Raw genomic sequence first — 12370 nt, 5'->3', positions numbered from 1 at the left:
ATTTCTTAATTTTTCTGTATTTGTGAGCATAAAGACATCATTTGAAGAATAACTCTTCATATAATGAGAGGGACATGGAAAAGGCATTTTACACAATTTCCTGGTGTCTATAATTCGAAGGATTCATCACTTTAAGATCACCTTTGAAGAAAATGTGGGTAGATTAAATAAAAAAATGTAACCTTCAACCATCTTTTTCATTATTGTTTTAAATATATTTACAAGCATCAAAGTACATCAAATCGTTGATAAAATCTTGGTTGAGAGTCTTTGTTGAGTCAGTGGCTCCCTGCAGGTGTTCAGCAGCTTAAACGTCTGTGAGTGGAACAAATGAAAGGGGTTTTTGCATTGACTTTTGGGGAATCTGCAGCACTGTGTCGACTGGCTGCACAGAAATACACAGCACTGTCGTTCAGCTTAAGATCAGAGATGGTGAGGCTTGATTGTTTGCGACCATCTCCATCAAAGTTGATTTTTCCTTCCACATCTTTTTCAGGATTTACGGATTCGAAATTTAGATGTCCCAGGAGTTTCAGAGCTCTGTGTTTGTCTTGTTTGTACCACAGAATGACTTGATAACTTGGTATGTTGTGTGAACATTTAATCTCACTGTCCACAGATTCTCCGGTTTTCTTAATGATGAAAAGAGGAGTTTGGTCGACATCTTTGGTGTCAGAGGCGCCTGTGGAGAAGCAGATAGGATTTTATTTGCAGAAAATTTTACCTTGGCATCATCTTCCTGCTGAATATTGTTTCCTTTCTCACCATTATTTCCTGGAAGATGAAAGACACAAAATATGCAGAAAATAAATTTCATGTTACAGAAGTTGAGATTTGAGAGTCTGCAGCTCGCTCTCAGTTCAGGTCCTGTGTGTTCCAACAGTGCACGAGAAGGCATCCCTTCTACAATGATGACTGAGTGACCTTTCATCTTAGTCATGTAATTTTTAACTGACATTAAACAGGAAGTACTATCTTGAATCTGAGGTTTATTTGTTGAGATTTGTCTCCACCTGCTGGAGAAAAATATTATCAAACACTTCACTAAGTAAAGACTTGTGAAGTTTACAGGAAAAATGCAGCTGATCTTTATTAGAGCACAATGTTTTGATATCATGACAATGAGAGTGTTATGTAAAGGATTAATCATGATCAAACTCAATATTTGAACTGCCACAGAGCCAAATATTCACCGTTTCAATGGGATCTGTTGGTTTCCTTAGCTATACAACATTTTCTTAAACTGGCTCTATGAATTGGGCTAACTTGGAATGTAATGAATTTTATTTAATTGAGTCATACAGCATTAAAGTGTTACAATGAATGGAATTGGCTTGCACTGGACTGTATCTTTGAAGTGCCTTGAGATGACATTTGTTGTGATTTGGTGCTATATAAATGAAATTGAATTGAACTAAATTGCAGACTACATGCAGTTAAACATCAAGCCTTGTTACAGGAATTAGAAATTCTTTTGTATCTCCTTTTATTCCCAGTTCAAAGATGCTGATTTTGAGGTTTGCAGATCTGACTGATGTGTTGCAGGTTTATCCAGCAGATGGCACCCTGACATCTGGCCAGCTGCTGGGGACGAAGTAACAAAGCAGGAGGTGGATTTTATCCTGGTCATCATGCACAGAGGTGAATATGAGGATGTTGATGTGCACTACAGCAGAAAACAACATCCTGAGGTAAGTATGGAGATTGTGAGTGAAAAAAAGTTGGTGCTAACTGTGTTTTTACTATAACTGTGACAAACGCTGCAACACTTTTATTTTCCTGAAGGTTTCATCCTTTACACAAGCAAAGACTGACTAACACTGACCACTGAAGTACCAGCATGCCAGGACTGACCTTTGCTGGCGCTTTAATGTCAGGCGTCAGAGGACATCAGTACATTTTTAACTCCTTTATGAACATTCATTCCACAGTTTTAAGCTGACTTCCTTGGCAGAACTTACTTATTCTGTTTGTTTGGTTTTTCATCTTAAATGTGTTGATTTGAAACACAATTCATGAGGTATATTCTTGCATCCGCTAATGTCATTGAAACAGAAGTATTGAAGGTTTCAGCTCCTGAGAATATCAGGAACTGTTACAGTCTGCTTTATGATAGAAAACTTTAAAGGCATATTAGAAAGAACCACATTTTGGGGGTAAATCCAGTAAACTTTTCCTGCTGATTCTGCTTTTGTCATCATGATCAACAATGCAGCCTGTTTGTTGGAAATACTGAGCATGAATCACATGATGTGATGTTCACTTTGTACCACAGGGGGTCGTTCAACATGACAAGCGTCTCACTCTGCTGATTAAATGGAACATTTGAGTGGAACAATTTGTAAGCGGCTGCAGCGTCATAATTTAACACAGAACACAGGCACAGACAACATATGTGCTGTTCAGTCCACACCAGCAAACACCATCTGCTCAGACAAAGACTGCTATTCATAGAAAATCTTCCAGCCTGCTATTTCAGTTTCCCTCACTGCTCTGCTGTCATTACTGCAGATTATGCTGACTCGCTATTTTAACGTTTTCAGTCCACTGAAACCATCATTTTGTGAAGATGCTTTAGTGAACAACCACTGATAATCTATATTACAGATGTGACAGGCAACTTCTTTGTAGCAGTCAGCGATAAGAAAATCAGTACGTTGATGTTCAAACTTTCAGATGGTTAAGTTACAGTCCATTCTACTTATTACCTTTAAAGCCTCGATCATCAGAAAATGTTCTGCCTGATCCTACAAAGTACCACATACATCTGTTCTAATGATGATTACACATAACTAAAACTTTGCATTTCAGTGTGACTCGGTATAAAGACATTTGTGTTTATTGAAGGATCCCACTGTTTCTTTTTCTCAGGAAAATTTCAAGTGTATCAGCTTGATTTCCATGTCTGAGAGTGCTGATTTCCACTTTGGTTTACATTTTGAAATGTGGCTCATATATAGAGACAGAATAATCATGTTCACAATTTATTTATGCTGATCTTTTATCAGGACCCAATATTTGATAGTGTTTGGATTTGCATGTGTTTTCCTATAATTTTTTTGACATAAAAACAGGATCTCAAAAAGATCAAGCTTTGCCGGAGAAGATTTCATCGGCTCACATGTCAGACACAGCGTGTTTCTGTGGTTGCTCTGCACATGCTGGTCCCTGCTTATATGACAGCATCGATTTAAGGACAAACATGTTTTTCAAAGAAACTTATGGAACAAGAACAAGAGTTTTCCTCAATGTGAGTCGCACTGAGTGCTTGAAAATAGAACTAAGATATTGTGGGTCACTACAGAGGCAGTAATCAGGTTAACTGCTGGGCTTTGCTTCACATATAGTTGTTATAGTTTGTGCTTTTTGTTGTTTTCAACATGAAGGAGGAAAATACAATGAAACCCCAGTGTTTTTCTTTTTGAAGCCTTTAAAAGTGCTGCTGACCTTCTGATTTTTACATTTTGTTATGTTCAGTGCCTGTGCTTTCTTTGTTTTTGGTTGTTGTCTTTGCTCAGTGAAGGACGTTGGGTTTTACTTGTATTTGAAAAAGTGCCGTATAAATAAAGCTGAGTTGTGACGGTTGGCGGATGGATGGCGTTAATACGGGCAGCTGTGTTTAAACTGCAACAGAATTCATTTCATGTTTGTTCTCTGCATCAGCATGAAACATTTAGCAACAAATTCCTGCCCCAGATCTCAGTGAACAGCTGCTGTTTGTCATATAACTCAGACACATGTTCGATTTTTAGCTTCGATTGACACAGAAACGGAAGTTTTTCCAACTGTTTGCTCAGAGATGTGCAGCATGTGTGTGTGTGTGTGTGTCTGTGTCTGTGTGTGTGTGTGTGTGTGTGGGGGGGGGGGGGGGGGGGGGGGGGTTGCTGGTGCACACATGCAGGTGCACTCAGAGAGCCGGAGGTTGTGGTGAAGTGGAAGGTTTCACCTCCGTTGTTTCTCAGCACAGAGAACGAGCTGCAGGCTGCTCTGTGACCACATCCTGTCCTCTGCTGTCGCTCTCTGCTCCTCTGCAGGTTTCATGCCCCACTTAATCTTCTTCTTCAGCAACAGCTCTGACCTTCTTCTCCAAACACACGAGGACCCTAACCTTCTGTTGTTACGTTACAGTAATAGAAATGAACTTATCTTTTCATACAAAGTTGAAAACTCAAGTTAACCTGCTTTAATTACATTAAAAACACATTTCAGGATCCAAAGCATGTGGGTAGAACATTACTCACAAGTTAGAAGAAGGAGAATAAATTTTAATTTGTGTGAGTTTATTGGAAAGCCTGGCTAATGACTCACTTAAACCGACATGAAGAATTTTCCTGAGCTGAGACGTTTCAACATTGTGAAAACAAAACAGATTTCTCAGAATAACAGTCAGATAAGCCTGCAGCTAAAAATATCTGACTCTATCTCTGGAACAAGTGATGTTCAGTGTAGGATGATGGGCTGCTGATGCAAAAGTCAAAAGGAAAGAGACACGACTTGACTGAGAAGATTAACTTGCAGGTGTTTATTTAGAAGAAGCATTAATTGGAAATAGTTCAGCGAAAACACAGCCAATGATGCAGGAAACAAAAGCTTTTATACTGTGAGAAGAATGTGCACATAGTTCCTCTATATTAGCAGGATTTGATCAACTCTCATATGAATGCAAAGTCACAGCAATACACAGACAGTGTGTTCTGTGTTCTCCAGATTTTATTTACACACAACAGAATAATCCATCTCCTGCTGATTGTAGATCCAGGCCTCAGTTCAGTTTCACTTCTTCTGTTTTCCTGCTGAACTCTGCAACACAAAGACCAGACATATTGTCCTTTCAGTCATCAGATTTCATTCATTCACATATTTAAATCCTTCCATCCCAAAGCAGGTTTTATATAGAAGACAGTGAATGCTAAAATAACAAGGGTGTAAGTTGGATAACTGATGTAAGCTGCAGTTGATGTTTAACACACCTGAAGCTTCCACACCAAAAAGCTAACAAAGGCTCCGTAGATGCAGCTCTTCACGATAAAAACACCGTAGGAGAGTTTGGCGCTCTGTGTGATCCTCAGATATTTCTCTGCAGGGAGGTCAAAGAGGAAACATTCAGTTAGTGGAGACTGGTGACCAGAGCAGCAAAGTTCACTGCAGTTTAAACTGTTAACATCACATTCAGTGGACAAAGTAAAACATTTACCTCTTGACATGCCTCCACCTGAAACATCTGATGAAGAATAAAACCAATTTAGTCAATGAGAGATATTTTCTCATGGCATCAAGCTTCAGATTAGGTAATACCTGCAGGTATCATACCTGTTTCACCATTAATTGATTCAGCATGGTCAGTGCTTGTTGTTCCATCGAAGAATTTGACGTTGCAGGTGAATTTATTGTCAGGTTTAAACCACTCATCAGCAGGGACCCTCAGCCTGCTGGTGATTCTGTAGAACTGTCCTTCTCGCACGGCAGCGCTGTCCGTCGCCACACCTTCAGGTTTTCCAACTCCATTGATTGTCCAGGACACTTTGACATGGTCTGGGTAGAAACCAGTCGCCACACAGACCAGGGTCTTCTTCCTTTTCCTGTCTTTTTTGTTTCTGCACTCTTTTTGTGAAGGTGGAAGAACTTTCACTGTTGGTGGAGTGGGATCACGTCCTGATTCTGAAAAGTCAGAGGAAAGAATTCATTCAGATTTCAGTCAAAGCTGCATTGTTAAAAGCCTGAAACCCACAAAGCAGTTTTCATGCTGGAGACAAGAAGACAATGTGCTCCTAACACTTCTGTAGGTTAGAATCAGTGAACATCAGTTGTTTTCATCACATAAAAGTGTATTTTAGTTAACTACTGTAATGATCTCACCCAGAACTGTTAGCTTGGTTCCTTCTCCAAAAGCAGCAGGATAACTGCCAGAGCACACTGCTGACTCACATGGAAAAACTGACCACTACCTTATATTTAATCTTGCTGCCAGAATATTTTCAGTCCTATCAAACAATCACAATTTATCAGACGTTTATTCTGTGTAACTTTCTATTTAGTAAGTGAAATAATACTATTTTGCAAATGACTCACTGCTGTATCTTGTGAGCACTTTTAGTGTTTGTTGCACATTTTGAAGTCTTTAAGTTAACGGATTAAGTAACACAACAGTTGAACAGGTATAACAAAGTCTGGGGCCTGACCCAAATGTTGCCTTTTTCCACTGAACTGAGGGATTTACATGTCTGTACAGACTTTGACACTTTTTACAACTTTTATAGGTATCTTTTTTTTTTCACAGGTTTTTAACATTTTAACAGATTTCTCAGAATAACAGTCAGATAAGCCTGCAGCTAAAAATATCTGACTCTATCTCTGGAACAAGTGATGTTCAGTGTAGGATGATGGGCTGTTGATGCAAAAGTCAAAAGGAAAGAGACACGACTTGACTGAGAAGATTAACTTGCAGGTGTTTATTTAGAAGAAGCATTAATTGGAAATAGTTCAGCGAAAACACAGCCAATGATGCAGGAAACAAAAGCTTTTATACTGTGAGAAGAATGTGCACATAGTTCCTCTATATTAGCAGGATTTGATCAACTCTCATATGAATGCAAAGTCACAGCAATACACAGACAGTGTGTTCTGTGTTCTCCAGATTTTATTTACACACAACAGAATAATCCATCTCCTGCTGATTGTAGATCCAGGCCTCAGTTCAGTTTCACTTCTTCTGTTTTCCTGCTGAACTCTGCAACACAAAGACCAGACATATTGTCCTTTCAGTCATCAGATTTCATTCATTCACATATTTAAATCCTTCCATCCCAAAGCAGGTTTTATATAGAAGACAGTGAATGCTAAAATAACAAGGGTGTAAGTTGGATAACTGATGTAAGCTGCAGTTGATGTTTAACACACCTGAAGCTTCCACACCAAAAAGCTAACAAAGGCTCCGTAGATGCAGCTCTTCACGATAAAAACACCGTAGGAGAGTTTGGCGCTCTGTGTGATCCTCAGATATTTCTCTGCAGGGAGGTCAAAGAGGAAACATTCAGTTAGTGGAGACTGGTGACCAGAGCAGCAAAGTTCACTGCAGTTTAAACTGTTAACATCACATTCAGTGGACAAAGTAAAACATTTACCTCTTGACATGCCTCCACCTGAAACATCTGATGAAGAATAAAACCAATTTAGTCAATGAGAGATATTTTCTCATGGCATAAAGCTTCAGATTAGGTAATACCTGCAGGTATCATACCTGTTTCACCATTAATTGATTCAGCATGGTCAGTGCTTGTTGTTCCATCGAAGAATTTGACGTTGCAGGTGAATTTATTGTCAGGTTTAAACCACTCATCAGCAGGGACCCTCAGCCTGCTGGTGATTCTGTAGAACTGTCCTTCTCGCACGGCAGCGCTGTCCGTCGCCACACCTTCAGGTTTTCCAACTCCATTGATTGTCCAGGACACTTTGACATGGTCTGGGTAGAAACCAGTCGCCACACAGACCAGGGTCTTCTTCCTTTTCCTGTCTTTTTTGTTTCTGCACTCTTTTTGTGAAGGTGGAAGAACTTTCACTGTTGGTGGAGTGGGATCACGTCCTGATTCTGAAAAGTCAGAGGAAAGAATTCATTCAGATTTCAGTCAAAGCTGCATTGTTAAAAGCCTGAAACCCACAAAGCAGTTTTCATGCTGGAGACAAGAAGACAATGTGCTCCTAACACTTCTGTAGGTTAGAATCAGTGAACATCAGTTGTTTTCATCACATAAAAGTGTATTTTAGTTAACTACTGTAATGATCTCACCCAGAACTGTTAGCTTGGTTCCTTCTCCAAAAGCAGCAGGATAACTGCCAGAGCACACTGCTGACTCACATGGAAAAACTGACCACTACCTTATATTTAATCTTGCTGCCAGAATATTTTCAGTCCTATCAAACAATCACAATTTATCAGACGTTTATTCTGTGTAACTTTCTATTTAGTAAGTGAAATAATACTATTTTGCAAATGACTCACTGCTGTATCTTGTGAGCACTTTTAGTGTTTGTTGCACATTTTGAAGCCTTTAAGTTAACGGATTAAGGAACACAACAGTTGAACAGGTATAACAAAGTCTGGGGCCTGACCCAAATGTTGCCTTTTTCCACTGAACTGAGGGATTTACATGTCTGTACAGACTTTGACACTTTTTACAACTTTTATAGGTATCTTTTTTTTTTCACAGGTTTTTAACATTTTCTTCCAGAGTTCTGACAACATAACAGCATAACAATCCCAAAAAGTACACCAAAATATTATTTACTCAACAATAATTTTGCAGATTTAGGTTGCAGAAAGAGCTTCAGAAACACAAGATTTGATAATTTCTTACCCAGTACAGTCAGTTTGGTGCCTCTGCCAAAGTAAGCAGGCTCGTAGTTGTTCACACTGATAAACAGCTGCATAAAAAACTGCTGAAGTTTCAGCGCTGAGAGCTGCAGACTGTCTTTGTGCTCTTTTTCCCAACATAATCTTGTTCAAAATCCATGCTTTTACGAAATCTGATCAGTTTACAGCCATTTTAAAGAGTGATTTAAGTTCAGTTTAGCTCAGAATAAGCGATTTTCCCTTATTTCTGTCAGTGCTTTACATTAGTAGATACTGAAAATCTTTACTTTCTTACCTAAAACTGTGAGTTTAGTCCCAGCTCCAAAGTGAGCTTCTGACTGTGTATTCACAGTGTTTCACAGAGCTGATAAGAACTGACTGAGAGACTAATAATCTGGGCGTAGAGCCAGATGTTTTATAGCTGCAGCACTTTAACTGAAGAAGGCTCATTTTTACTGGCACAAATAAACATGTGCATTTTGATACATGCACTTTGCTGACTGCCGTCGTATCAAATGTCTATTGATTATGTTCCAAGTGTTACTGATAGTTCTGACTCACAGATAACCAAAGAGTGGAGCTGAGCTCAGTTTGTTTGCTGGAAGTTTTCTTACCTAAAACAGTGAGTTTAGTTCCAGCTCCAAAGTAAGCCTCGCTGTAGGAGCACAGAGACTCTGAACTGCAACAAAAACTCTTCCTGCTGCCTGTCTTTATCTGTTATACTTTGTAACTCCTCCAACATTATCACTCTTTGACATGTGAACACTTTGACTTTCTAAACATCAGTATTTTGGGGAATTTGATGTTTTTGACTCATGAAATCATTTCTATATAACATTTAATAAACTTCAAAGTGTTTTCTTACCTAAAACAGTGAGTTTAGTTCCAGCTCCAAAGTAAGCCTCCCTGTTGGAGCACAGAGACTCTGAACTGCAACAAAAACTCTTCCTGCTGCCTCTCTGACACTTTCTATTTAAACCAGCTTTTTCACCATTTTGCATCTCACGAGTTTAACTTGACCTACTTCAGAAGTTGTGGTGTATTCAAAGTTTTAGAAGCATTGAATTATTCCTCCAGAACGTTTAATAAACTTCAAAGTGTTTCTTACCTAAAACAGTTAACTTTGTTCCTCCACCAAAGTAAGCCTCTGAAGCACCAGAGTCACAGTGCACATGACCAGTGCTGAAAACAGCTTGTCAGCTGATTTGACTTTACTTCTTTGCTTTCTAGTTTTACAATAAACAACTTTCACCTGAATTAAAAATAATCCACCAGCTGCTGATCTACATTCATTTTTTACAAGCTGTTTATGGCGCACACAACATCTCTCTCAATAAGAAACCTGCTTGGTTTTGACATATTCTCTTTGTCTTGTTATTTGTATGATAAGAAATTTGGACGTTTTACTCACCCAGAACAGTCAGTTTAGTTCCCTGACCGAAATAAGCTTCGTACTGACACAGCGTTTATGCTTCAGAACAAAAAGCACTGAACTGAAACTCCAGTGAGCTGAAGAACTCTGAGTTTGTTAATGTCCCTTCCAGTAAAACATTCTACCACTTAACTTTTTACAGACTTAATGCACAACGTGTATCTTACCTAAAACAGTTCATTTTGTTCCTGCACCGAAGAAAGCTTCATAACCACCAGAGTCACAGTGCACATGATCAGTGCTTAAAACATCCCATGATGCTGCTTTTACTTTGCTTCCTTTTTAGATTTTTGAGTGAATCAAACTTTCATTTAAAGCAACCAGCTGCATCATTTTCCCACAAAACCTGAAAAGCTCTCCATCAGCAGCCTGTTAAACTGGTTTCAGCTCACTGATGACTGTTATGTCTCATTCTACATCAGTTTAGGCTGAACAAGAAGCACTTAAATTGAGAAAAATACATTTCTTAATGAAACACTTCAACAGCGGTACTGGTTTTCATGTGTTTTGGTTTCTTACCTAAAACAGTTAACTTTGTTCCTGCACCGAAGAAAGCTTCAGCAGTACCAGAGTCACAGTGCACATGATCTGTGCTCAAAACAGCCCAAGATGCTGCTTTTACTTTGCGCCTTTGCATTTCTATCCTATTTTTCCTGTTATTTAACATTGAAAACCTTTTTTTCTTCATTTTACTTGTCTTTAAATCACAAACCAGTGTTTGATTCTTTATAGTCTCCTTTATATTAACTTTTTTCCCATTAAAATGTCACTGTAACTTATTTATTACATGTGAGTTCATGAGAAGACATTCAGAAGTCTTACTTACCCAGAACAGTCAGTTTTGTTCCCTGTCCAAAATAAGCTTCATAGGTGGCACAGAGCTGCAGCTTAATATCAAAAAGCCCTGAGCTGGACTTAAAATGTAAATACCAATGGATGTGATGTCTCTTTATGCATTGACACAGTTTAAGATCATGTTCCATTAGTTTTGTTTGAATCCTCCTTCACTCACCTAAAACAGTCAGTTTGGTTCCTTTTCCAAAGTAAGCTTCGTTTGCATTGTCACAGTGCAGCAATACTGAGCAAGAATCTCTTTCTCTCCCTGATTTATCTCTGAAAAGTCTTTACTGATGCTTCTGTCTATACTAAGGCTTAAACCAATGTGTAATCCACCAAAACACAGTATTAAAGGGAAATATTTACCTAAAACAGTCAGTTTGGTTCCTTGGCCAAAGTAAGCAGGATCAGTGTATGTCACAGTGCTCTGAGTTCAGCTCAATAATGCAGATTCTTTTAACACAACAGCTTTTTCCTTCACTTTCATCCCAACTTTTCCACCAGTTTAAGTCTAATACAGTGAGCAGAACTTGTAAGAGCTCCAACTTACCCAAAACAGTGAGTTTTGTTCCTTTTCCAAAGTAAGCTTCTGCTCCAGTGTCACACTGAAAGTCTCTTCGACCAAAAAGTCCCAAAACTGTCCAGAATCATCCTGTTCAGACACACTCTGGTAATCCAGAGGATAAAGAGGGTTTAAACATACAGGCTGAACTTCATCATGTCAACATTTGTTTTGTCTTTGTCAAGATGAGCAAAGCAAACTTCCAAATGTTCCACATATGAACAGCAAGACCTTAAAAAACTTCCTTTTGATCAAATATCTACATATAAAGTGACTAATCAATGGCCACCTGTTCCAGCATCCTACACACCTTCAGATGGATGATTTTTCTGCTCTGTTGAGCCTCCTAAGTTGCATGTAGCCGTCTACACAATGGAAGTTAATGGAAGGAGGTTTTTGTACGGCGGCTCTATGGGATTGTATCACCGTGGCTCCCTGTCCCCACGGTGAAAAAGCATCATACAAAAACCTTGTGTCTCTTTCGCTCTCTCCTCTCTGCCTCCCCCACCCAGCTTCTCCTTATCTCAGCCTCCATCTGTGTGTGTGTGAGAGCAGCTGTGCAGGTCGGGCTGACTGATGTCTGAGGCGCTCCAACCTGACTGCTGCTATTTCTGTGACAGCTAAGAAAAGAGGAGAGAACAGAGGGAAGGAAAAGGGAAGCTGCTTTTTGTTGGTGTTTGTTTATAGCTGCTCAGAGGAAGTGACATCTCTGCTGGTCACAGCTCTTCATCCAATCAGTTGTCAGGGTGTGACAATCGCTGACACATCTGACAGATTTTTAAAACTGCTCTTAAATTTATTTACATTATAAAGTTATAGGTGACTTTATCTGTGATAATATGATCTTATATTTTGCATCATAAAGTGACCATTGATTAAAGTTTTCATATATATATAGAGTACAATATGCTATTATACAATAGTATACTATACATATTGAATATATATATTGAAATGAAGGATAATATGCTTCATTTCTCACTGACCTGAAGTAGGATGGTAAAAAAGAAAAAACAGGGTGATGTTTTTTGTATTATGAGGAGAAAACACAGATAAAGTTACCTCACTTGTGTACTTAAGTGTTTGAATAAATACAGTTTGTCACATCTTATGACACCAGATTATATGAGACATCGTTGTATTTATTAACTTAACTTAAATCTCTTACATCGCCAAGTTCATCAGAATGATT

At 38.8% G+C, this 12370-nt stretch overlaps 1 gene segment (V, D, J or C); it reads right to left on the bottom strand.

Annotated features, from left to right (window-relative positions):
* Positions 1-4494: 4494 nt before the first annotated feature.
* Positions 4495-8627, bottom strand: LOC140270694 (Ig heavy chain C region-like). The segment is given in 8 exon segments: positions 4495-4800; positions 4971-5077; positions 5195-5221; positions 5311-5677; positions 6898-7004; positions 7122-7148; positions 7238-7585; positions 8352-8627. Coding segments are annotated over 8 exon segments (1083 nt in total).
* Positions 8628-12370: the final 3743 nt, after the last annotated feature.

This window comes from Leuresthes tenuis, unplaced genomic scaffold, assembly GCF_036924035.1.
Source record: "Leuresthes tenuis unplaced genomic scaffold, fLeuTen1.0.hap1 SCAF_15, whole genome shotgun sequence".
NCBI lineage: Eukaryota > Metazoa > Chordata > Actinopteri > Atheriniformes > Atherinopsidae > Leuresthes > Leuresthes tenuis.
This window is presented reverse-complemented; position numbering and strand designations above follow the sequence as displayed.